General features: G+C 37.8%; 2 protein-coding genes across 2 annotated transcripts; both read right to left on the bottom strand.

Moving 5' to 3' along the window:
* Window positions 1-248: 248 nt before the first annotated feature.
* On the bottom strand, window positions 249-22,199 carry LOC139153909 (olfactory receptor 10A7-like; the record flags this gene model as incomplete). The annotated part of the gene is made up of 3 exons (XM_070728330.1): window positions 22,101-22,199; window positions 3,909-4,814; window positions 249-266 (listed from the first exon to the last, which is right to left on the bottom strand). Coding segments are annotated over exons 1-3 (1,023 nt in total), but the record flags the coding sequence as incomplete, so codon positions are not given.
* Window positions 22,200-23,967: 1,768 nt separating this feature from the next.
* On the bottom strand, window positions 23,968-24,906 carry LOC139153908 (olfactory receptor 10A7-like). Its single transcript, XM_070728329.1, has one exon. The coding sequence runs from the start codon at window positions 24,904-24,906 to the stop codon at window positions 23,968-23,970; it is 939 nt and encodes a 312-aa protein (XP_070584430.1).
* Window positions 24,907-25,960: the final 1,054 nt, after the last annotated feature.

The following is a 25,960-nucleotide window of genomic DNA, read 5'->3' as shown; positions in this document are numbered from 1 at the left end:
AGTTATGTCTCCGTAGTATGACTTTCTATAATCCTTAATGTTAATTTGATTTGACAGTTTACAGATTTCACAATCATAGTAACAACAATAACATCCCAAACCAGATTTACAAAGATCACACCTTAAAAAATTATATAGTGGTATTTTAACCCTGCTGTTCTGTTCGAAAAAACTCCCTAATGTTATGTTCCCGGGTCTATTTGACCCGGACTGCAAACTGATCATTTTAGGTACTTATATTTGGTCTTTTTGAAAGCTTTTTTCACCTGGAAACAAGTTTGAACATTTCTGCACACAATGGAATGAAAATTGAACTGAAAAAATTAATCCTTATTGGTTTATTTTAAAAAAATCTTGCTTAATTTTTTAAAGTTGTTTTCAAAAGAAACAGGTCACAGCTTGAATACATAATTTTTTTCACAAAGCATATTTTTATCCCTGGCAATTCCTCTTTTCCAGGGAAGGGAAAGGCTTTATAAGCAGAGTTAAATATATTTCCTATATGTTGGATTCGACTAAATACAAAATATAAATTGGTAACAGGAAAAAAATAAGGATACCAACATCTCAGATAAGTCAGGTTCAGGAGGAAATTGGTTGAAGACAATTTGCCTGGTATCGAAGATGCTCAATAAAGCAATACCTCCATATAGGAAATCTCCTGACTGTGAATATCTGTGAACTCTTGGTGGAAATTGCCATGCCCTACATTTAGCAAAATGAGTTTGGCTCACTGTGTGAAGAAATAGAAGCAGTAGCAATATTAGTATCAACATACTAAATTCAAATCTGCCTTGCAAAGTAGCATTCCTTTTTCTTTCTCCCATTTTTTTTGAATTGTCATGAGAATATCTGATTACTACTGCTTATAGTTTTATTTTTGGTCACTACAACCTGAAGAAGACTTTTCCAATTATAATTATTTTGGTCCCTTTGGACTGAAAATCTTGTATTCCTGTGATATGGCTAAATAGCAGGTACCAATAATAATGTTCATGTTAACAACAGCAATGTCGTGGGGGCTGTTCCCTTTCTTTTTCTTTTTTGTCCATAAAAAAATCCTTATTTCTCTTATTTTCTTTATTTGTTAACTAACAAATTAGCATAATTAGTTGGGGGGGAGATAAAGTTTGAGAAGGAAGACCAGGATGCAATATTTCAATGCATATTATGATTAAAACTGTCAATATGTTGTGAAATTAAAGAATTTTCATCATGTCTTCTATTGGTGTTCATGGATATGTTCTACCTATTGTCCAGAGTTTGTTGCAGTTCTTATTTTGTATGTTGAAGATGACTCCTGTGTTTTCTTCTGGGGTTGTTGGGACTTTTGATTTGCATAGAATGTTTTGAGGGGCTTTAGTTGGCTTGTGTGCTAGTTGATTCCATGTAGTCTTTTATTGGTTTCTGAGATGTTCTTGATGAATAGCAGTGTGATTCTTTTAGAGTTTGTGTTGCTTGTTAAATATTGGGTTGAGTAGTCGGGGACTTTTTGATAAAGTTGTGTGGATATGTTGGATATTTCCCTTCTCTGATGTTGTGGGTTGCTGCAGTGTATTTGGGCTATTCTAAATAAAGTCCTTACACAGTTTCTTCTGTGGGAGGTTGGGTAGAATATTACTTTGCTGGAATTTTAAAGCCAGAAACTTTTGAAATCTCATTTCATTTCTTAAAATTACCTTCCAAATAAACAGAAACTGTTTCACATAAGTGGCCATTCAAGAAAACTTGGAGTCTACGGAGAGGGGCGGCATACAAATCCAATAAATAAATAAATAAATAAAATAATAAATAAACTCTCCTCTGGTGGGTTGGAAAAAATGGAAATGTTATGCAGGGAGTACTAGATATGTTTCTCACATTTTGGGTCCTGCCACATATGAAATATGCCACATATGAAATATAAGTATATAAGAGGAAAATGAAGGTATGAATATCAACATGTTAGATAAGTCAGGTTCCAGTTGAAGTTGATTAAAGACAATTTGCTTCTTATTGAAGATAGAAAAGAAAACAATACCTCCATATATGAAGTCCCCTGGCAATGAATATCTGTGCACTCTTTACTTGGAAAATTGTGCTTTAAACAGAGCAACCTGAATTTGACTCACTATATGAGGAAACAAAAGCAGCAAGAATATTAATATCAACATCCTCAAATCAAATCTACCCTATGATACCTGTTTTCTTTTATGTTTCTTACAGCAGAATGGATATTAATCTAGAAAGGATTGTGCATGAAGTGTTATTCTGATCCCTTTGAAATTAAAATATTGTATTCCCAGTGATAATACTTCCCTATTATCCCAGATAATAGGAGGTATCAGTAATAATAGCACAGAAACCATATACTCATTTTATTTTAATTGCAACATTTCTTTCCCATCTGCTCTGTTCATAACATCACTGTTGCCTTATCTAATATATTTATCATTGATATTTAATTATGGAATTATTTGATTATGGAAAATAAAAGGATCATATTTGGGGAAAAATACTGTGAATTTTATGCACATTGGATAACTTTTTGGGTTACTTAGCATTCATGTGTCCAATATTCTAATGTCTTTTGGAGATATTAACTATCATCTCTGTTTTCCTGGTTCTTTGAATCCCTGGCTTCCTGCCTTTCTGCCACTCTGCCTCCCTGGCTTCCTGCCTCCCCATATCCCTGCATCCTTGGTTTCTTGGGTCCCTGCCTCTCTTTCTCCCCTCTTCCCTGATCCCTACCTGCCTGGCTCCCAATCTCCCTGATTCCCATAGTGAAATTAAACATATTTATTGACTTTCCATGATGTTGGAGATCTTTCTAGCTTACCAAGAAATGACTAAATGCTTGAGGGAGAAAAGAGCCTTTCTGTTGAGACAGGGAGCTCAGTTGTAATGCCATTATATTTATATATTTGCATATGAATGGAGAAAAATATTGCCTTTTAGAAGATCTAGCAATAGACAATGGATCAGAAGAACTCAGAAAAATAATCACTTTTCTTTTCCCATTTTTAACAATTTTAATTTGTTTATGTTATAATATATAAAAAAACAAAAGCAAATGGTGGGAAAAATAGAGAAGAGAAAAGACAATGGAAAAGTGTAGAAAAAAAGTGAGGAAAGAAAGAAAAGAAAAACTATGGAGGGATCCTGAGATGCCGTAAGATTTGAGTTTTAGAAGTAGTTTGTCCTGAACCAATGAGTTGAAGGCTTTGCAAAAGTCAATATAAATTGCATCTATAGATTTTCTCTGATCAAGATGTGTAATCCATATATTTTTGCAGTGAAGGAGTTGCAGGTTGGAGGATAATTTTTTTCTGAAACCAAATTGTTTGTTAGTGTTTAATATTTAATATTTAATATCACTTTCTATTTTTTCTGAAGTTCATTTAAAATTCATACTTAAGGTTCACAATATTTTCTTTCATTTCTTATTGATAACATTTTATAAGAAAGGAAAATTATCAACACTCTACTTAAGCCAGTTAAGTTCTTTCTTCAAGGCACAGCTGAACAGACACTCAGAGCATATGCAATTTCTCACTAACAATTCCTCCACCAGCAGATGGCATCACCACACAGTCCCTCACTCTTTAATATCTTTATTATCTGAAATGGAAATGAGATAAATTGTCAGAAAATGTATATCATAAGCATTGATCTCTCAAAGTAAAGCACATAATATTTATTTATTCTTGACAAATGTATCTTTTTCTTTTATGTGCACTGAGAGCATATTCACCAAGACAAATTCCTTGTTTGTTCAATCACACTTAGCCAATAAAGAATTCTATTCTGTTCTATTCTATTTTAAATAAATTAAAAACATCTAATAAAAACTTTCCACAAAAGTATTTGTCCAATTCTCAAGGCAATCAGTTCTTTGCCCCCATTAATTTTCTTAGGGCATTCCTCACTTCCTTGTTTCTCAGGCTATAGATCATAGGGTTCAACATTGGGGTGATAATGGAATAAAGCAAGGCAATCATCCTATCTACATTTTCTATGTGATTGGATTTTGGATGTAGATATGTTGCACTGGCAGAACCATAAAACAAGGTAACCACAATGAGATGTGATGAGCAAGTGGGAAATGCTTTATTTTGACTTCTAACTGATGGCATATTTACTATAGTGAAAAAGATACGGATATAAGAAACCAAAATCAGCAGAAAGGGGAAGAGTGTGATTAGCACACTTAAGGTAAGGGTGAATATCTCATTTCTTGTGGTATCAGTGCAAGCTAACCTCAACAGTGGTGGAACATCACAGAAGAAGTGATTAATCTGGTTGGGACCACAACAGGGCAAAGAAAAAATCCAAACTACATTGCCAAGTGGCATTACAATTCCACAAATCCAAGCCGCAATAGCCATTTGAGCACAAACATTTTGGTTCATAACCAGGACATAATGTAATGGGTAGCATATTGCTATACAACGGTCATAAGCCATGACAGCCAAGAGATAACATTCAACTGTTCCAAAAGAAAGAAGAAAATACATCTGAGTTGCACAACCTATGAATGAAATAGTTTTGGATTCAGATATAGTATTCACTAATATCTTAGGGAGGGTTACTGAAGTGTACAAAATCTCTAAAAAAGACAAGATTCGCAAAAAGAAGTACATGGGTGTATGAAGGGCTAAATCAATAAAAGTGAGGATTATAATCAATCCATTCCCAAAAAGTGTCAGTGTATACACAGTAAAGAACCCAACAAACAGTAACACTTGCACTCCAGAATTATTGGTATATTCAAGGAAGATGAAGCCAGGTGCCAGGGTTTGATTTATCAGGCTATAGTCCCCAATAAATATCATCTGAGGGAGAAAATGAAAAAAAGATAAATGAAAATTCTCATTGTACAGAACATTATGAGTTACTTCTTTATTTTTTCCCATTTCTTTTCCTTTTTATTTCCTTTTATTTTGCACTTTTTAATTTTTCTTTTTTATATTTGTTTGTATTAATTTTGTATTGTTAAATCAATGCATGTATTAAAAATATAAAATGATCTTGCATTCTAATATAGTGATAAGTATATGCAATGTTTAGGTATATAGCTATTGGAAACATACATTCTGTTTGGATTTTTTTTCTTTTTTTTCAAATGCTGAGTGCATGATTAAAGTTAGTCCAGAAATGTCTGTATTTAAAATGTAAAATAAATATTTATGGTTATCTTCAAACAGTGTTTGTTTTAAACTCACAATTGTTCAATGAAGATATATCTATAAAATAAGGATTATTTATTTCTTCTCCTTTACAGTGGAGAAAAAATTATTTCCATTAATTTATATTTTTAAAAAAGAATTTTCACTCAAGTCAAGAAAATAAAAGAGAAAGCAGAGGTTTACCTCTAGAACAATGATTAACTTTTATTCTGATTCACTGGCTGTAAATGTCTTTGCATAAAATGATATATTCTTTGTCGTTTTGGTAAAGTTGTTATGATGGTTGTATATTCCTTCTGGTGTAATAGAGCATTAGTTTCTGAATAGAAAAACAGATGATGCCACTACATCATGGACTACTTGTTTAATAGTTAGTAATGAATTTATATTCTCATTAAAATCTACGGGACTCTATGGATTCTAACTTATTATGTAAACATAACAAGTAAAACTGAAAATATACACAGTGGGTATTGAGAAAATGCAATTGGGAATTAAATTGATTGCCTAAATTATAGTTTCTTATGAAATCAAATGGCTTCAAAGATTGACAAGAAATTTTCTTTGGTTGACATTAGTCTGCACCCTGTAATGATTGTCTTGATCTTAGTCTCAAATCCTGTCTGGGATATAGAGATATACAGAGGTTATCATATCATTTCATAGCTTTCCAATTAAGGCTAAATATCCATTTACAGCAATTACGTCCATCTTTTTTTCATTGGGCTTGCTTTCTGATTTGCAACCATACATTCTTCTGAACTGAACTGTCTAGCCCCCTGATAGCGAACCTTTGAAATCAAAGTTTCATAATCAGGGGTGGGCTACTACCTGGATTGGGGGGGACACAACACACAGTGAGGTAGTGAAAATGGAGCTCCACCCCAGAGTTTGCACTGAAAGATGTTGAAAGAAAATGCAGAGTGTCCTGCATAAGCCACACGCACAGTGTGGTAGTGAACATTTTGGTAGCCCTTCACTGTTCATAAGCATATATACCAGACATGGCAGGCAGTACCCTCTCTGTTGACACACGTGTAGTCACCCCAACCCAGCTCCAATTGTGTTTCTCTGTTCTCTGTTTCACTCAATCAATTCCAACTTCTTGTGAAATAAAAAGATCTTGTGAAGTTGAAATAGATTGAATGAACACCCACACGCTTCACAATAAGAGAGACGGGAATCCCGTCTTCCTCCTGAAACCTATTATGACACAGAGCCACAATGCAACCCTCCATCAGGTCGTCTTGCCAAAAAAGAAAAAAAAAGCAGTTTCTTTTCCTGCAGAGCTGCCAGAGTTGGGATGTTCTGCCTCCCTGCCTGCTAGTTGGGATTCTTCAGGCACTTAGCTTAGCCACCTATTAGCTCCACCTCACCTTCCATCTCAGTGACTGGCATGCAAAAGTCTGGCTAGGCTCCTTGAGAGATGGAGTTTTCAGGGTGCTGATTAGGCACCTGTGCTGGTTACAAGACAAATGTTCATTCTCAGCTGTGGGAAACCTAGCTTTAATGGTCAGCAAAACTAGGTCAATCCACCTATGCTAATCCATCAAACAAAACAGGAAACGGGTGTGTATTAGAGGATGGAAGAAATTCTGACTTCAGCCTCCTGGTGTGGCATAAGGCTTCCTCTAACCAACCCAAAACCAATCCCCAACAGAATACCAATCTCAAATCTAAACTATTAAATGCTAGAAATTTAGTCAACAAGATGTCTGAATTACTCTTTCTACTTGTCACCTCCAACCTCGATATAATTTTTATATGTGAAACATGGCTAAATGCTTCCTACCCGGACTCCATTATCACATAAAAAAACTACCATGTTTTCCGCTCAGACCGTGAATCCCGCAAAGGAGGCAGAGTAGCTATATTCTACAAAAAATTGCTGAACCTAAAAATCCTCAAAGTTGCACAGGATTTATTGATACCTGAAACTATTGTCTGTGATTTATCCCTAAATATGACAATTTGCTTCTTACTCTGCTACAGAGCCCTGGACTACAACATCGAACATGCAAACAAATTATCAACATTACTAAAGTGGGGAACCAACTGCCCATACCCCATTATCTTTCTCGGAGACCTCAACCTGCCACACATTAACTGATCCTTAAATGAATGCAGCACGGAACCCATCCATTCTATTATATATAATACCGTCACCTATCTGGGACTCAACCAACTAGTAACTAACAATACCAGACTTGATAACTGTCTGGATCTCATCTTCTGCAACAGCAAAAGTGCAATATATGGCTTACAAATAACAGAACCATTTTCCAACAGCGACCACAACATGATAAACTTCAGTCTCAACCTAAGCCACACTATGATCCACCAAAATAATAAAACACCAAAATTCAATTTCAAAAAAGCGAACTATGAACTCATTGAAGCCCACCTCTCAACATTAAACTGGAAAACTCTATTCTCTGAATGCTACACCACTGATAACCTCTACAACACATTCCTACTCAAAATGAAAATTATTATCAGGCTTCGTATACCTCTAACATGTACCACAAAAAAACCCAAAAAATCTCCCCATCTCAATAAGAAAATTACAAACAAGTAAAACACCTCTCTGGAAGAAAAGCTTTTTTGATGCCAACTTCAAAATCTGATATAAAAGCATTTGCAATCAAGTAAAAGCAGAATGCCTTAGCTACTACAGCAAACAAGAAGAACACCTCCTGTGCACTAAATCTAATAGAGCTTTCTACAACTTTTTCAACAAGACCTATCCCACCTCTCAAAGGACCCAACAACAAAGAATACCATGATGATTCATCCAAAGCCAACATCCTCAACTCTTCTTTGGCTCTGTCTTTGTTAACAGCAATGGTTCATCCCCCAATTTCATCAATCGCACCTCAAACTCCCTCAACGACCTAACCAAAGTAGACTTCTCTGAAGACTGAGTTGAAAAAGCATTACCTGACCTTAAACCTTCTCTATCAGTCAGACCAGATGGTCTATGTGCTTACTTCCTAAAAAAGCTCCCTTCTGCCATAGCTGAACAACTAAGCATAATTTTAGAAAAATCCTTCAGAACCAGCACACTTCCTAAGCTATGGTTGAAAGCAATGGTCATCCCCATCTTCAAACAAGGAGAGCCCTCTCTTGTCGATAACTACAGACCAATATCACTATGCTGCATCCCATGAAAAGTCATGGAATCAATAATAAACAAATCAATTACTCTCCATCTAGAAATTAATAATTTGCTCTCTAACAAACAATTTGGATTCAGAAAAAAAACTATCCTGCAGCCTGCAGCTCCTCTACTGCAAAAATATATGGACATCTAGATGCAAATCTATAGATGCAATTTATATCGACTTCCGCAAAGCCTTTGATTCAGTGGTCCACAACAAACTACTCCTAAAACTCCAATCCTATGGCATCTCAGGATCCCTCCACAGCTGGACTACAGCATTCCTGTCAAACAGACAACAAGTGGTCAAAATAGGAAGCACCATATCCACCCCCATCCCAGTTAAAAGCGGTGTTCCCCAAGGTAGTGTACTGGGACCAATGCTCTTCATTCTCTACATCATTGACTTTTGCGATTACATCACAAGCAACTGTGTCCTCTTCGCTGATGATGTAAAACTCTTCAACATCATACTTGCACTTTAACATTTTTCAACTTTTTTTTCCCTTTCATTCATTTTCTCTACAAATGACAAATGAAAAGTGCAGTCTGGGGAACTTCCAGTCTTGCAAAGCAACACCTGCTTGCAGGGCGAATACCATTTCCTGTATCCAGAGGGAGGGGGATTCCTGTACCTGTCTGAAGAAAAGGTCTCCAGTGCAGTCTGGAGAACTTCCAGTCTTGCAAAGCAACATCTGCTTGCAGGGCAAACGCTATTTCCTGTATCCAGAGGGAGGGGGACTCCTGTACCTGTCTGAAGAAAAGGTCTCCAGTGCAGTCTGGAGAACTTCCAGTCTTGCAAAGCAACACCTGCTTGCAGGACAAATGCCATTTCCTGTATCCAGAGGGAGGGGGACTTGTCCAATGTGCAGATTGGTTGGGTGCAAAAAGTTCATGTATAAGTGATCAATCGAGCCATTCAAGTAATTAAAAAGTGCAATGGCTAACAATTTGTAAGCCGGCCAGACTCTAAGGAGAATCGTGGCATAAAAATTGAAAAAATAAATAAATGCATAAAAAGGGGTGGAAGGGCACTTTTGTCTCACTACTGACCTCTGGCACTCGTACTTTTGGGTCCACCTCTGGGCCACTTTCTTTCAATTTCTTTCTGTGCATTTCTTTTTATTCTATATATAAAAAAGCCATTAGAGCTCTTTCAATTTATTTTTGGGTAAAACAAGGGCCAATTCCTATCTCTGCATCTCTTTCTTCTATGTAATCTGAAGCCACTAGTGCGCTCGGAAATTTAATTTTGGTTCAAACATGGGGCGACTTCATGTATCTGATTTTGATGTTTTTTTTGTCTAATACAAAGGCTCTACTGCTGCGTGGGCATTTAAGTTTTACAAGGCATTCTTTCTCTAATTCTAGTTCAACCTGAATGCTGCACCTTCATCTGGGAAGCCCCCCAGCCCAGCTGTCACCTTTTAAAACAGCCGGGCGGCTTCCCAGCAGCCTCCAAATGCTGAACGCGGAAGTTCGGGTTTGGCGTTCGGCTTCAGGAGGCTGCTGGAAAGCCACCCGGCTGTTTTAAAAGGTGACAGCTGGGCTGGGGGGCTTCCTAGCATCCTCCCGAACCCCGAACTTTTGCCAAACCTCTGGGTTTGGGGTTCGGGAGGCTGCTGGAAGCCCCCCAGCCCGGCTGTCACCTTTTAAAACAGCCGGGTGGCTTCCCAGCAGCCTCCCGAAGCCGAACGCCAAACCCGAACTTCCGCGTTCAGCGTTCGGAGGCTGCTGGGAAGCCCCCCGGCTGTTTTAAAAGGTCACAGCGCTAGTGGCTTTGTCTTGCATAGGAAAAGGAAAGGCAGAGAAAGAAGGTGGTCCTGTGGTTGACCTGTCAAACCCGGAAGATCGGCAAAAGTTCAGGGTTCGGAGGCTGCTGGGAAGCCCCCCGGCTGTTTTAAAAGGTCACAGCCAGGCTGGGGCGCTTCCCAGCAGCCTCCCAAACCCTGAACCCAGAAGTTCAGCAAAAGTTCGGGGTTCGGGAGGCTGCTGGGAAGCCCCCCAGCCCAGCTGTCACCTTTTAAAACAGCCGGGTGGCTTCCCAGCAGCCTCCCAAAGCCGAACGCCAAAGCCGAACTTCCGCGTTCGGCAGTTGGAGGCTGCTGGGAACCCCCCCGGGTGTTTTGAAAGGTCACAGCCGGGCTGGGGTGCTTCCCAGCAGCCTCCCAAACCCCGAACCCGGACGTTTGGCAAAAGTTTGGGGTTCAGGAGGCTGCTGGGAAGCCCCCCAGCCCGGCTGTCACCTTTTAAAACAGCCAGGGGGCTTCCCAGCAGCCTCCCGAATGCCGAACCTGGATGTTCGGTTTTGGCGTTCGTAACACGAAAAAAGTTCGTAAGAAGAGGCAAATTTTTTCTGAACCCTGGGTTCGTATCTCGAGTTGTTCATAAGATGAGGGGTTCTTATCTTGAGGTACCACTGTATAGTACACAACTGTCAAAATCCTTAGGTTCTACTTTCCCCTCCATTAACTGTCTCTTATTGTCCACCTCAGTATAGCTAATCAGACTCGGGAAGGATGTTTTCTTAATACCCAGTCCAAGTGTAGTTTAATATGCAGCTCCTTCTTCCAGCTGGATGTCTCAAGGAGATAGAGCACTTACTTTCATTTCCCAAAGAATCCCAAACTTCATAACACCCTAGAGTTCATGGCAGTCTGTCATCACATAGCAGCAAAATCCTACAAGCATAAGTGATAGACAGACAGACAGACAAGTAGGTAGGTAGATAGGTAGGTAGGCAGGCAGGCAGGCAGGCAGAGCAAGCCAACAGTTATTGTCAAATAAATGGGAAAGGGTGTGTAAATTGTATTAAATCAAAGTTCTGTTGAAATATTCCATGGTTCTCCTATGGGAACTCCCAATGGAAATTAATTGAAAGAAATTAAATTCAGTCATCATTCTGTATACTATTGCTTTCAATATAACCCCTTCTCCTATATAGAAGTGCTTAGAACTCTTTGTAGAAAGTGAACTATAATCACTAAACGTCAATAATTATTTACTGCATGAGTATTTGAAAACTACATTAAAATTTTAAGAGAAGTTCAGCTTTTCACTGGTAAATATTCCTCTTCAGATCATATTCAGCCTAGATTTTTAAAAATTCTTTTTAGATATCTTGCTAGCTATTTTTACTGTTTTAAACAAGGATATTCTATATGTGTCAAAATATATACAGTAGAATGCATTTTAAAAATAGCATTTCTATCAATATGTAGATTATATAAAACTGTGTAAGAGCTATATATCCTGAGCTTAGCTAGAAATAGAATTAATGAAAAAGATATAAGAGGATTCCATGAAAACAGTGATAGTGCTTATAATTATAGGGATATAGTTCAATTATAGAGATCAATACCTTTAGTTATTTAAAAAACACAAATTGTCATATATTTGCAGATCTTAAGAGCAGATATAAGCATATTTGTGTCTATAAACATAATTATTTATTTTTCTGGTCTTAGGTTTTCAAATACTTAATTGTTCAAAAACATTCCAAATTTCTCTTAACATCTTTACATTCTTGATACATGCAAGTGAATGCATTTTGTATCTCTTTCATTTAAATATAAGAGATATTAATTCTTTAATCTTATGTAGCAGTGAATGGAAGCAGAAAAATTGTATCATAAATATTTTCCCTTATATAGTCTAACAAAGGAACAAACCTGGAGCAATATATTCAGCTGAATTTATTATTAGTGTTACTCTTAGATAAGATATATGAAGTGCACTTTTCAATCAATTTTCTTATTGGCAATCAAATAATTCCTTCCCTTTTAATTTAATGTTTGACTTGTAACGGATGTTGTAAATGGATTTTGAATGCACATGTACATTTCAAACTCAGAAGAATTCAAGATAAAATCAAACTTGTTTCAGATTAGAAAAGTACAAATCATATGTTTACAATTTAAAAGTCAACACCATAAGTAAGGTTCTGGTATTTGAATAAAGTTAACATTGTTGATTCTCTTGTCATAAATGTAAGAAATGACCAAGTCCTAAATATATATATGTATTTTCTTTGTTCTCTGCTTCCTTCCATACAGAAAAGGCACTCAAAAATTATGAGTGAGAATCATACTACTCCTACTGAATTTGTACTCCTTGGAATTTCTGCAAGAACTGATTTACAAGCTTTGCTTTTTGCTGTTTTCCTGATAATCTATATTTTTATCCTGATGGGCAACCTGGTAGTTTTTGTGGCCACTATTTCTAGTCAGGCTCTACACACTCCCATGTATTTTTTCCTTAGGCATTTATCTTTCTTGGATATCTGTTTTACATCTGTCATTCTGCCTCAAATGCTTGTACACTTTATAAAAAAGAGGAAAACTATCTCATTCTTGGGGTGTGCCATGCAGATGTTTTTTTACATTTTCCTGGGAACTGTTATATGTTACCTCCTGGCTGTAATGGCGTATGATCGTTACTTGGCAATTTGTCATCCCTTGCATTATATGAGACTTATGACCAGGAGGACCTGTTTCCTCTTTGTCTTTGGGTGTTTGGTTACTGGTCTGTTTGTATCTCTACTACAAACATGGTTGATATTTTCTCTACCCTTATGTGATTCTAATGTTATTAATCACTTCTTCTGTGATATCTCTCCACTGATGAGACTGAATTATCCAAGAAATTTTATAAATAATGTAGAAAATATTCTAGCTGTATTCCTGGTTCTTATCATCCCATTTGTATTCATCCTGGTTTCCTATACTTTGATTATTACTGCCATCTCTAAACTTACTGTACCAGCTGGAAAGCAAAGGGCCTTAGGCACATGTTCTTCACATATGGCCTCAGTTATCCTCTTCTATTGCACAGCTATGTTTGCTTACTTAAGTCCCAAGTTTGATTATTCTGATTCTTTAGGCAAGCTCCTCTCTCTCATCTATACAATGGGCCCTGCAATGCTTAATCCTGTTATCTACAGTCTAAGAAACAAACCAGTAAAAGATGCCATAAAACAGATACTAGCAAAATTCTGTATGAGTATGGAACATTATTTTTGTTGATTTTGTAGACAATTCCTCAAAATATTGCCTTACCCATCTAATTTTTAAATTATTATTGCCATTATTACAATTAGGTAGATGATTTTGTTGTTAATGATGATAAAGACATATCTTAAACCATATAATATGTATTTGTATATTTCTTTATGCTTTGTTTTTCAAAATTTTCTTAAAGCCTAGTTTGTTAAATTTTTAAAAATGAGGATGCTTGTTCCAATTGAAAAATTGCATTTATTATTGCAGACACCTACTTTAATGCAAGGTCATCTGGGAAGCCAAATTTCTCTACATTCAACCTTATATCCACATGCAAGTCAACAATAGATATCTGCATGATTTGAATCATAATACTTTTTTATTCCAAAATATTTTCAAAAATGCAAAAATTATTCTGTTGCACATTTATTCTATAATAATAATAATAATAATAATAATAATAATAATAATAATAATAAAAGCTTGGGATAACTAGGAATGGATTTATAGGCTCTATTCACCATTACTGTCCACAACAATTTCCAAGTTCAAAATGTATTTAGGTAATGCCATGTTCTGATTCATTGAGGTGATAATTGCATTTTTTTTAAAAAAACTAATTAGAATTTGCAACTGTGCAATGCCAGAATAGATTACAATTTGCTTTTATTAACTATAGTTTATAAAATAAAGTTGAAGAGAACGACTGGTCCAACATCATTTTTAAAAATTTGTTTGTCAAATATAACAAGATAGCAGGTATAGGTATAGACGTAAAGATAAACAAATTAAGTACAGATAAATGAGGACAATAGAACAGTAAGACAGGGACAGTAAGCACAATGCTGTGCTTATGCAAATGCTTGTAAATTGTTTTGTCTAAGGTGGGATTAGAATTTATAATTTTCCAAAATTCAGCCGATCTTTTTACTAGTTTCTTCTTCTAGATTCACTGTGAGGGAACAGGAGGGTAAAGAAATTTACTTAATTTTCAAGGAGTTAAAATGTATGAATCTTGAATCATTTCAAAGACTGGTTTAAATTAAATATAATTAAATGTAAATCAAACACATTTTCTTCAAATTTGTTGTTTCTATGACGTTTTAATTATAGGAAAGCAATGTTTAAATGCATCTACAACAATGCTAGTGATGTAAACATATGTGTAGCTGCCACATAATGTTAGGATAGGATTTGATATCTGGACTTCTGACATAAATGCCTCATACACTCCGACTTCATTAGCCAAAATAGGACTGAACGTAAAAACCACATAAGATAAGTCTGCATTTCTGGTGAACTCTGCTTGAGGAAGTGACTGGCCATAAAGCGGTTCAAGGCAGCTTTCCTCGAATAACAAGAATGTGTCAGCAGAATGAGAACTGTGTGATTAAAGGATGCATGTTTACATTTCCTGGGGTAAACAGGACGAAGGCAGCGATAATAGGCCTTGCTTTGTGGTAAACAGGAGATAGCTTTTCAAACAACAAAAGGTCCCAGAAAATTGGCCATGAGAGACATTGTTCAGTAGAAACTGGTTACGTGCCATATGTAGATAGGAAGGACTCGGAAGTTGTGTCATATCTTAGAGTTACGTTATTGGATGTTTTTATATCACTTGACATGTACGTGTAATCACTCCCATTTGCATATTCCCCCAATAAAAGGACATGCACAGCTCAATACTGTGTCATTTCACCCGGAGAGAAATGTGTCCAAGTTTTCTTTCTAGGATTCGCGTTCGTGAGTGACCCCCCCCATGGCTGGGGTTGCTCTAAGTCCCTCTGAAGACTCGTTCCCCTCAGGGACTTTGCAGCACCCTCACATATGCATAATCATTTTAAGCAAAGATTTTGCCTTTTTACTTTGTTTATGCAGAGCAATATAATAAAGATAATTGCAAGATGAAGTACAGTTCTTTTCTTCTGGATAGAGAATCTTCTAATTTATGTCTGAATTCCAGATGGGTAAAATACACCTAAAATAATTATAGGGACATGAAAGGGGAAGAAAAAGTGTCTCAGTAGCAAACGTCATTGTAGTTTGTAAAAAATACATATAGTATATATTTATTTTGTTATTGTCTTATGCTATTTTTTAAGTAACTATGTAAGGTTCGATGCATTTGCTTGTTGTGGGTATCAAATATGGTATCAAATAAGATAAACTGGAAGTGTCAAAGTGACAAACAAGGTATTTGACTCTTAATTTCCAAAAAGTGGGGGCGAGGAATAGCCTGAATTTAGGTATATTTTAAAAATACATTTGAGTACAGAGCAAAATTCAGCTCATAGCTAGCCTTTTTGTTGCATATTTAATCTCTTTGAGATAGTAAAGTGTATGTATTGCTTTGGGGCAGGCCAGTGGTCCCCAGCTTTTGTTGTAGGTCCAGTGAAGGGGGAAAGATAGTTCCCTGCAAGTGATAAGCAGGTGTGGACAAGCATGCACAGCTCCATTTGTGTGAGCAGCCGGTGGGTGTGCATGGGGCTTATGTAGCCTGTTTCTGGCCCAAAAGTTGGGCACTCCTGGTGAAGGTTGATCACATGCCTCTGAAGTGCTCTACTTTACATCTTTTTTTGGTCATAGCACTTAGTTTTAAAAACAATAAAAAACTAAATGGGATATACAAACCAAGGAAAGTATAGTAGTAGTAGTAATAATAATAATAATAATAATAATAATAATAATAATAATAATAATAATAATATTTATTAGATTTGTATGCCGCCCCTCTCCGAAGACTATATAACAACAACAACAACAACAACAACAGAGTTGGAAGGGACCTTGGAGGTCTTCTAGTCCAACCCACTGCTTAGGCAGGAAACCCTACAGACAGATGGTTATCCAACATCTTCTTAAAAACTTCCTCTGTTGGAGCATTCACAACTTCTGGAGGCAAGCTATTCCACTGATTAATTGTCCTATTGTTCTAACTCCTTAGTTCTAAGTTACTTCTCTCCTTATTTAGTTTCCACCCATTGCTTCTTACTCCCCCCTCGGGTGTTTTGGAGAATAGATTGACTCCTTCTTTGTGGCAACCACTGAGATATTGGAACATTGCTATCATTTCTCCCCTGGTCCTTCTTTTCATTAAACTAGCCATGCCCAGTTCCTGCAACCATTCTTCATATGCTTTACCCTCCAGTCCCCTAATCATCTTAGTTGCTCTATTCTTCACTCTTTCTAGAGTCTCAACATCCTTTTTGCATCATGGTAAATGCAGTATTCCAAGTGTGGCCTTACCAAGGCCTTATAAAGTGGTATTAACACTTCATGTGATCTTGATTTTATCCCTCTGTTAATACAGCCTAGAACTGTGTTGGCTTTTTGGGCAGCTGCTGTACACTGCTGGCTCATATTTAAATGGTTGTCCACTAGGACTCCAAGATCCATCTCACAGTTACTACTGTTGATCAATGTACCAGATATACCGTACCTGTGTGTTTTGTTTTTCTTGCCTAATTGTAGAACCTTACTTTTTTCACCATTGAATTTCATTTTGTTAGATAGCGCCCATTGTTCAAGTTTGTCAAGATCCTTCTGTATTTTGTGCCTATCTACTGGAGTGTTGGTTATTCCTGCCAGTTTAGTGTCATCTGCAAATTTGATAAGTTCTCCATCCATCCCCTCATACAAGTCATTGATTGAAGAATACTGAGCATAAAGCAGAACCTTGGGGTACTCCCCTGCATATATCCCTTCATGGAGATGTAGTTCCATTAAGTACTACACATTGAATGTGGTTGGTTAGCCAGTTTTGAATCCATCTGGAGGTGTTGCTGTCCATCCCACATTTTTCTACTTTATTTAGTAGTAGGTTATGGTCTTCTTTGACACAAGCCTTACTAAAGTCCAAGTAAACCAAATCAACAGCATCCCCCTGGTCCACTAATTTTGTCAATTTGTCAAAGAGTGCAATAAGATTAGTCTGGCATGATCTGTTTTTGACAACCCATGTTGGCTTTTGGTTATGACTTTGTTTGTTTCTAGGTGTTCATTGATTTGTTACTTAATTATATTTTCCCAAATCTTCCCTGGTATTGAGATCAGGCTGATAGGTCTGTAGTTCCCTGGATCTGGGTTTTTTTCCCCCTTTCTTGAAGATGGGAACTACATCAACTCTTTTCCAGTGTTCTGGCAGTTTGTTTAAACATAAATAAATAATAAATCACCCCCACCATGTTCCTTTTTGTTTGTTTGTTTATTGTGGCGCACTTCACCTTGCAACAAAACCTCAAAGTGGTTGTTAAAGCAACAAAAATCCTCAAAGTCTCCTAACCTTTGTATACTGCAGCTGTAAGATATTCTTCAGCCCAATTTCCTTCAGAGAGTTGTAATTGAAAAAATAGGAGGGGGAAATGTTTTTGATATGTTGGCAACCTTGAATGATTTCGCAACCGGAATCCATCAGTACTTGCTGACTATTGTTTGACACTGCTGCAAGATGCTATGGACACTGAATACAATGAAAATCACCATTAAAACACTTTTAGCCCTCTTGAACTTATACAGCATGTCAGAAACTATATGTGTTTAAATATATTATAGTCATTAAAAGTTAATTTCATATTTCTCCTGAGCTCTATGTGATACAGTTATTCTAAAAATACATAAGTGTTCACTAAACGTTTTTTAGAAAGCAAAACTTTTTTAAAAAAGTATATTGAACAGTGTTATTAAAGCAATGTTATAAACAAGCAAACAAAAAAACAAAAATGACTCTTCATATGTCGCCCCTCTCTGTAGACTCGGGGCGGCTCACAACAACAAAGTGAATATATTGAAAGGTTTTGAAATATATATTATCTATTTTAAAAAATCTGGCACTTGGATTAAAGACAAAAATTGTTATGGCTTTTTTTGGGGTGAAATATTTTCAGAATTCCAAAGGAATCATAAAATAGGAAAATAGAAGCTCACTAATCAATATAAAAATGACATTTTAAAAGAAGTCCCTAGAATAAACCATTCTAGCATTAAAAAAAAATGAACATTCTGCTTTATATTTTGTGGATAGGAAGTTTATAATTTATTCTATATTTCTTTTTTTGCCTTTTAGTCTGCCAATTTTCTCTTTTTTAAAGAGAGAAATTTTTGCAATATTAAATTCTCATTTGGAATCTGCATAAGGGAATTAAAAAAAACCCCTATCTTCTCTGGGAGAAGACTTTTCTGCTGTATGAAGGTTTTGGTGATTATTTTGTAATAAATTATCTTTCTAACAGTTACTAACTATGACAGCCAATGGAGGGGGAGAGGAGAAGTGTTTAATAAGGCGTATCAGAAATTCACACAAATACAGAATTAAAAGCTGTTTAAGGAGATTGAAAGTATCAGAATGCTTTCCTTCAATTGTTTTTACTGAAATACAGTGGAACCCCGACATAAGAGCTGCTCTACTTAAGAGCAACTCGAGATAAGAGCTGGGAGGGGAGAGATATTTTTGTTCTACTTACAAGCCCAAATTCGAGATACAAGCGCCAAGGAGCTGTCTCCTGAAGCCAAACGCTAACTTCCGCGTTCGGCTTCAGGAGACAGCTGTGAAGTGGCGCGCGTGTTTTAAAAGGTTGCAGCCGGCCTGGGGGGCTCGGGGGGTGCTTGCAGCTTTCTTTCTTGCTCTTTTTCTTTCTCTCTTTTCCCTTCCCTTCCTCTATTTCTTCTTTTCTTTCTCCTTCCCACCTTCTTCCCTCCCTCCCTCCCTTCACTCATTCCTCTCTTACTCTCCCCTTTCATAAGTTTCCTTGCTTCCTTCCTCTGTTCCTGTCCCTTCCCCCTTTCTTTCTTTCTTTCTTTCTTTCTTGCTCTTTTTCTTTCTCTCTTTTACCTTCCCTTCCTCTATTTCTTCTTTTCTTTCTCCTTCCCACCTTCTTCCCTCCCTCCCTCTCATCACTCATTCCTCTCTTACTCTCCCCTTTCATAAGTTTCCTTGCTTCCTTCCTCTGTTCCTGTCCCTTCCCCCTTTCTTTCTTTCTTTCTTTCTTTCTTTCTTGCTCTTTTTCTTTCTCTCTTTTACCTTCCCTTCCTCTATTTCTTCTTTTCTTTCTCCTTCCCACCTTCTTCCCTCCCTCCCTCCCTTCACTCATTCCTCTCTTACTCTCCCCTTTCATAAGTTTCCTTGCTTCCTTCCTCTGTTCCTGTCCCTTCCCTCTTTCCTTCCTTCCTTCCCACCCTCCGTCCATTCATTCACCCATTCCTCTCTTGATCGCTTAAAGCCGGTCCCTGGTGCAAAAAGGGTTGGGGACCTCTGTCCTACAGGATTGGGTGGCAGAGAAGTTGAACATATGTAAATTTAAAAGTTTAAGAAAGTTTACAAGTTAAGTGAAAGAAACTTCATTATTCATTTATATGTACATGTACATTTCTTCATTAAAAACATGTCTTTCTGCATAATTTAGACTAACTTTGTGAGTTTTTTGAGGGCTGGAACCAATTAAAATTATTTACATTAATTCCTATGGGGAAAAGTCGTTCGAGATAAGAGCTGCTCGACTTAAGAGCCCAGGTCCAGAACGAATTAAACTCGTATCTCGAGGTACCACTGTACTAGTTTTAAGAGTTGACACTCTAAAGCAGGGGTAGGGAACGTTGGCTCTTCTATGACTTGTGGACTTCAACTCCCAGAATTCCTGAGCCAATCATGCTAGCTCAGGAATTCTGGGAGTTGAAGTCCACAAGTCACAGAAGAGCCAACGTTCCCTACCCCTGCTCTAAAGGAAACTTAATTTAGCAGTTGAATTACCTTTGCATTCAATTATTTGGTTATTCACATTGTGAGAAGAATGCATTGAAATACTATTTCTAAGACGCAGAAATTGTGGGAATATGTATGACATATTCTTGAAATAGGGGAGAAGATCTGAAGTTGATACAGGGAAACAAGATAAATATAGATTGGCTATGCAGTGCTTTAAGACTTGCATGGAATTCAAACTATTTGTGGCAGGACAGAAACAACAAAAGAAGATACAAGTCTGAACATTGAATGAAATCAAGGTGTTAGTGCAATCCTGTGCAGGTATACATTGAAATGAGTTTCAATGACTTAATAACTTTTCACCTAATTATGTGATAATGTCATGATGTTCTAATAGATCATTCTAGGTTGGACTGGTATTAGATACATATTATTATAGTCATCTTTTCAGCTTATCCTTTTGCACAAGTCCTTCAAAGATGTAGGGGTTTAGTTTCCAAAAAGAAAGTTAAAGTTTAGCAATCACGTATGATAAAAACTACATAGAAAATTTCCTTAGATGAACTTTTTCATAATTTACCAAACAATTTGGAATTACGATCTGCCTCACATGGATTGAGATTTCAAAATATAAGTGAGGAAAAAGATGAAAACTTAACAGCAAAGATGGCAGAGATAATAGGAGAAATTTTACAGATGGACCCACTGCTGCGTCAAAGGACGCGTAGTGAACTGAACAAAGCTCGTCAGGAATGTAATCATTCACTGACTCCTCTTTAGGGGACAAATGGTGAATCAACCGAAATTCACCACTGGCCTTCTTGGGGACCACCCCCAGAGGTGAAACCCGTAGGGCAGGCGAAGGCGGGCAAGCAAAAGGGCCCAAAACTCTGCCCTCGGCCACCTCTTTCTGGATCTTAGATCTAACAATGTCCTCATATCCAACAACCGACTTAAGGTTGCTAGACATGAAGGCCCCCCTAGGTCAAAAATAGGGTATCCTAAAGCCCTCCCGAAAACCCTGCAGAAGTGCAGCCACGCTTCTACATGGGTGATAGTCCCTCAGCATAATTTCTAACACTTCCAGCCTAACTGGACTGGGGCCGTTTTCCCCCAGGGGGAGGCTGATATTTGGACGGTCCAGCCCCCTCCTTCCCATCCTTGGGGCCCTCCTTTTAAGGCAAGCGTGGGTAGTGTGGGAGCCCCCACAATTCCCATATGCATGTCTAAATCTGCAGGAGGGGCAAAAACAAGGCCCCTAGCTGCAAAATCATGACACGGGGGAGCAGCCCTCGTCCCCGTGCCAACTCCAGTGCGAGTCATGGGAGTTGTAACTGGCTTGGCCTTCATAAAGTGGCCACTGTCAGTGCACTCAGTGCACTCACCAGCCCATGTGAGCTGAGTTGCATGGAATCATAAATTGGGGATCACCATGTCCCAAGGCAGGGTGCATTCAAATGCCATACGTATCCTGAAAGACTCATCATACTGCAACCATGCAGTACCCTCGTACTCGTAGTGAGCCCGGCCGATGAGATCAATGTACTTAATCATGGAGGCAGCCAGCACGGGCTCCCTCTCAATGACCACTGACATATAGGTCAAAAAGGCGTACAGCCATGAGCTGAAGCACCTATCTACCTTGAACTTTTTTGATCAGTCAGTCTTCACCTCTTTTTCCTTGTCCTTCTTGGGCACTTCACGATTAAGAAGGGAGAACAAATCCACATATTCCCCCTTCCAAATTCACTCCCTAATGGAGGGATGCAGGTGAAAGCCCAAGGGGGTGGAAGGCAATCCCCAGGGAATGGCAACAGCCCGGATGGAAGCCAAAGGATCTGGCACCATAGCTGCCACCATGGCCCCTGTGCCTGCCCCAGCCAGAGGGGCAGCAGATGCCATGGGAGTCTGGGCCACTGCAGCGGAAGCAGCAGGTGTAGCCCAAACCTGATTACACGTAAAAGCAGGGCAAATCCCGGTATAGCTAGTGGCCCCACTCCCCAAAGCCGGGGACATGAAAACCTGCCCAGATAAGGGGAGGGGCAGTGTGTAGTGCATTTGCATGACCCTCTCACCATGGCACCAGGTGTCCCTGAAGAAGATCCCGCAGAGACCATTCCAGATACCGCTGCCAGAGACGAAGCCTGCCCGGTCTGGGCCTCCACATCACTCATGGGTCTCCCAAGGGCCACAGGAGCTGAAGGGGCTGGGCCTCCCGGCCCATAAATGGAGAGCCACCTGGCGTTCAACTCATCCAAATGTTCTATGACCCTAGACCAGGAATGAGCAGGTAAAGATGAGTCACCCGCCGGTGTGTCCTGAGGCCTACCCCCTATCCTCCTGGCCCTATTCTGGGCCTCCTCATTGGCCAGCCTAGCCCTGACCGAGGGCTGTAATATCCTGTGTGGCCTAGCCACCGGCTCAGGGGCGGGAGGCAAGGCCCTTTGCTTCTTAGGGGCTATGCCAACCAAGCAACCCATTCCCTTTTAACTAAAAGCATGCCTGAATAGAAACCCCTAATCCTCCCATGGAGAGGGTGTGTGGAGCCAGCTACCATGCCTGGCCCCAAAGTACCACCAGGGCCATGAAGGCCTAGACCAGGCCTGAAGGCCTGTCCAAATCCCACCCACACCCCTGGGCCTAGCAAGGCCAAAAGGGGCAGCAGGCCTCCAAAGGGCCAAGTAAGGGCTGATTCCCGAACCGGATCCCCCTGAGACAAGTGGGGGGGATGCGAGGCTCTTCTTGCCCCCTAAAATAGCCGACGCCATGAGGCCACTTCAAAATGGCCACTCAGCTCTTTGGCAAACTCCAGCCGGGTGTTTGCCTGCTTGTCGTCGGGGTGAAAAGGATGCCCCAAGCCAGTGCTGCCCTTTATAAAGGGCTTGCTGGCCACACCCCGAACGACATCATCAGCCAGCGCCGATGACAGGTCTGGGTGGGATCTCATGAAATCTCACAAGATGCTGGCCAACAAGATGGCGGCTACGCCGGGACCGCATTTCCCCGGCACCGCAGCAAATCCGGTGGAGGGTAAGTCGCTGGCTCAGCAATATGCCAAGATCATCATACCTGTACCCGTGAAAATCTATGAATATATATATATGTATGTATGTATGTATGTATGTATGTATGTATGTATTAATAATATATATATATATATATATAATATTTTGATCATTGCATTAAATACATATAAATCTCAAAACTTAAACCATAAATTGATTATATCACATACATAATTTATTTGTCAAATTATTGTTCTTGTTGCTATTAAAGTTTGTAGAGTCTAATCTAGTTATGTTTTAATAATGTCAGAAGAATAATTTGGGGTTCCAACTTGAAGAGGAATTGCAAAAGAATAAATTTATTCTTAAAAGCAAAAAACTTTGCATTTAGGGTCAGCTGCAGAGAAATGGAATACAGAGACATGTTTTTATAGGGAGGTTTGTCATAGTATGAAAAGTATCTATAAGTTGTTTCTATGGCTACATTTGAAGGGTGTGTGTCTCTGTGTGGGTATGTATATCTTTGATGTTTATTTTTGTGGACATGCAGTTATATTGGGAGACCAAATTTTATTAACTTTATTTGTGTTTACAGACTTTATGTTTTGATATGTAGATTTGATCTGGGTAACATATTTGGAGGTTTGAGGAAGTTTGCTCACTTTACTATTTTTATTTGATTAACTTATTATTATTATTTATAATTTCAGCTTGACTGTTAACTATCTAATGGAAATGTTGATTCTCAGTCCACCTACTAAGAAAAAAGAGTAAATAAAAATACAACTTTTTGAGAAATAAAATACACCACTACAAATATGAACTAAACTTATATGTGACATTTATTGACTTATATGTGACATTTTAACACAAATAAGAAGTTGAAAAATGTAATCACCTCAAAATAATTTCTTTGGATTAATTTCATTACTTTTAATTATCTTCTGTAAGGGGACAATGTTAAAGCAAACCTTCTTTTGAGAGCTTTATTTACCTCGTTGTTTCTCCAGCTATAAATAATAGGATTCAAAGTTGGTGTTACAATGGAATAAAGCAGAGCTAGAAATTTATCTCTTTCAAAGACATAGATAGATCTGGGCCTCAGGTACATTGCACTAGCAGATCCATAGAACAAAGTGATAACAATAATGTGTGAGGAGCAGGTGGAAAAAACTTTCTGCCTCTCCTTTGCAGATGCAATTTTCAGCACAGTGTTGATTATGTGGGCATAGGAAAACAGGATTAGCAATAAAGGGATAAGAGTGATTAGCAGCCCAGCCATAAAGACTGTGATTTCATTTAGATAGGTATCTCCACAGGCTAGCTTCAAGAGTGGTGGGATGTCACAAAAGAAATAGTTGATCCAATGTTCATCACAAAAAGACAAAGAAAATATCAGAGTTGTCTGGCCTAGTGAAAGCAAAATCCCACTAGCCCATGACCCAGCTACTAGAAAGGCACAAAGCTGTTTGTTCATAATTAAAGGATAGCGCAACGGATTACAGATGGCCAAGAAGCGATCATAAGCCATGGCTGCAAGAAGAAAGCACTCTGTAGTTCCTAGTGAGAGAAGGAAATATAGCTGGGCAGCACAGCCAACAAAGGAGATAGATTTGTCCTCCGAAAGGAAGTTTACTAGCATTTTGGGAGCAGTGACAGATGTATAACAAATATCCACAAAAGACAGACTGGCAATGAAATAGCACATTGGCATGTGAAGAGAAGGATCAAGTCTGATGACAATGCATATTAATGCATTCCCCAACAATGACATGACATACATGGCCAAAAACAATATAAAAAGCAAGACATGCATTTCCAGATTACCAGAAAATCCCAAAATAATAAATCTGGTGCTTTTATTCTGGTTTTCCATTGATGATTTTATCTGGATGATGATTATAATAACAATAATATATTTTTTAAAAATAAAAGTATTTACAAAAAACCTAGTGATTTGGGATAGACACAGAAAGTACATTAAGATTTCAATATAATTAAATCCTAATTTAGATTTGATATATTCCAAACAATCTTTCTTAAAAACAAAGACTGATTTTTAATTTCTTAATTTACCATTTTTAAAACAAAAGAAAGAATATTTCTATTCTTTCTCTTCTATTACATATGTTTTAAATCTAGATGTCATTTACAGACTAGCTGAAATTTAAAGGAAATAGGGAGAATTTTTTATTAGCTCAACTCACTCTAGAGGGTGTAAAAAAAATCTGAGAATATACAGAAGTTTTGGAAACATTAATGGGAGCCACTTATAGATAAATGTCATATGGTGATAAAAACCAACATTCAAACAAGATTCAAGGAAGCCATAAAAATGAATGCCACATTCTCATTTTAACTCAGTGGAAAGAGAAATAAATAGCTGCATTCCTGGAACTAAAGATGTTTTTCCACCCCATCCTAAGGACAAATAAAAGAAAAAAAGAAAAAACAGGTCAATCTATATAAGTGATTTTGCTTTCTAGAACCTTTTTTGCTTTCTAGAATTTTTGAAGAACAGTAAACTAAATGACTCCAATTCTACTAGCAGCATGTTGTTAGTAAATGTTGTTGCTTCTGTTAATACTTAAATGTCTCAAAGTGCTGTCCTTAAACATTCCTATTCAATTTTAAAAACATTCAAAGAATTCCATACTCTTCCTTTTACTTTGTTTTCATATTCTGCTAATGGTGAGTGAAAACAGTTAAATATAAATCTAGACATTTCTAAAAATAGGAATGAAGGGAGGGAAAACCAACAAGTATTAAGCTGGCTGTGTTACATGTTCATTGACTGATATACAATTTATCATTTTCTCTTTATGAAGCTACAATCATGGCTAGTTACATAGTACCAGCAAATATGAACATTGACTCATATCTTACCGTGCTACAGGAACTGATTATAAAGTTTCGTACAGAAGAAATAA

This window comes from Erythrolamprus reginae, chromosome Z (assembly GCF_031021105.1).
Source record: "Erythrolamprus reginae isolate rEryReg1 chromosome Z, rEryReg1.hap1, whole genome shotgun sequence".
NCBI lineage: Eukaryota > Metazoa > Chordata > Lepidosauria > Squamata > Dipsadidae > Erythrolamprus > Erythrolamprus reginae.
This window is presented reverse-complemented; position numbering and strand designations above follow the sequence as displayed.

Excerpts from the sequence above, each read along its gene's own strand:
- LOC139153908 (XM_070728329.1), bottom strand. The coding sequence starts at position 24,906 with ATGGAAAACCAGAATAAAAGCACCAGATTTATTATTTTGGGATTTTCT.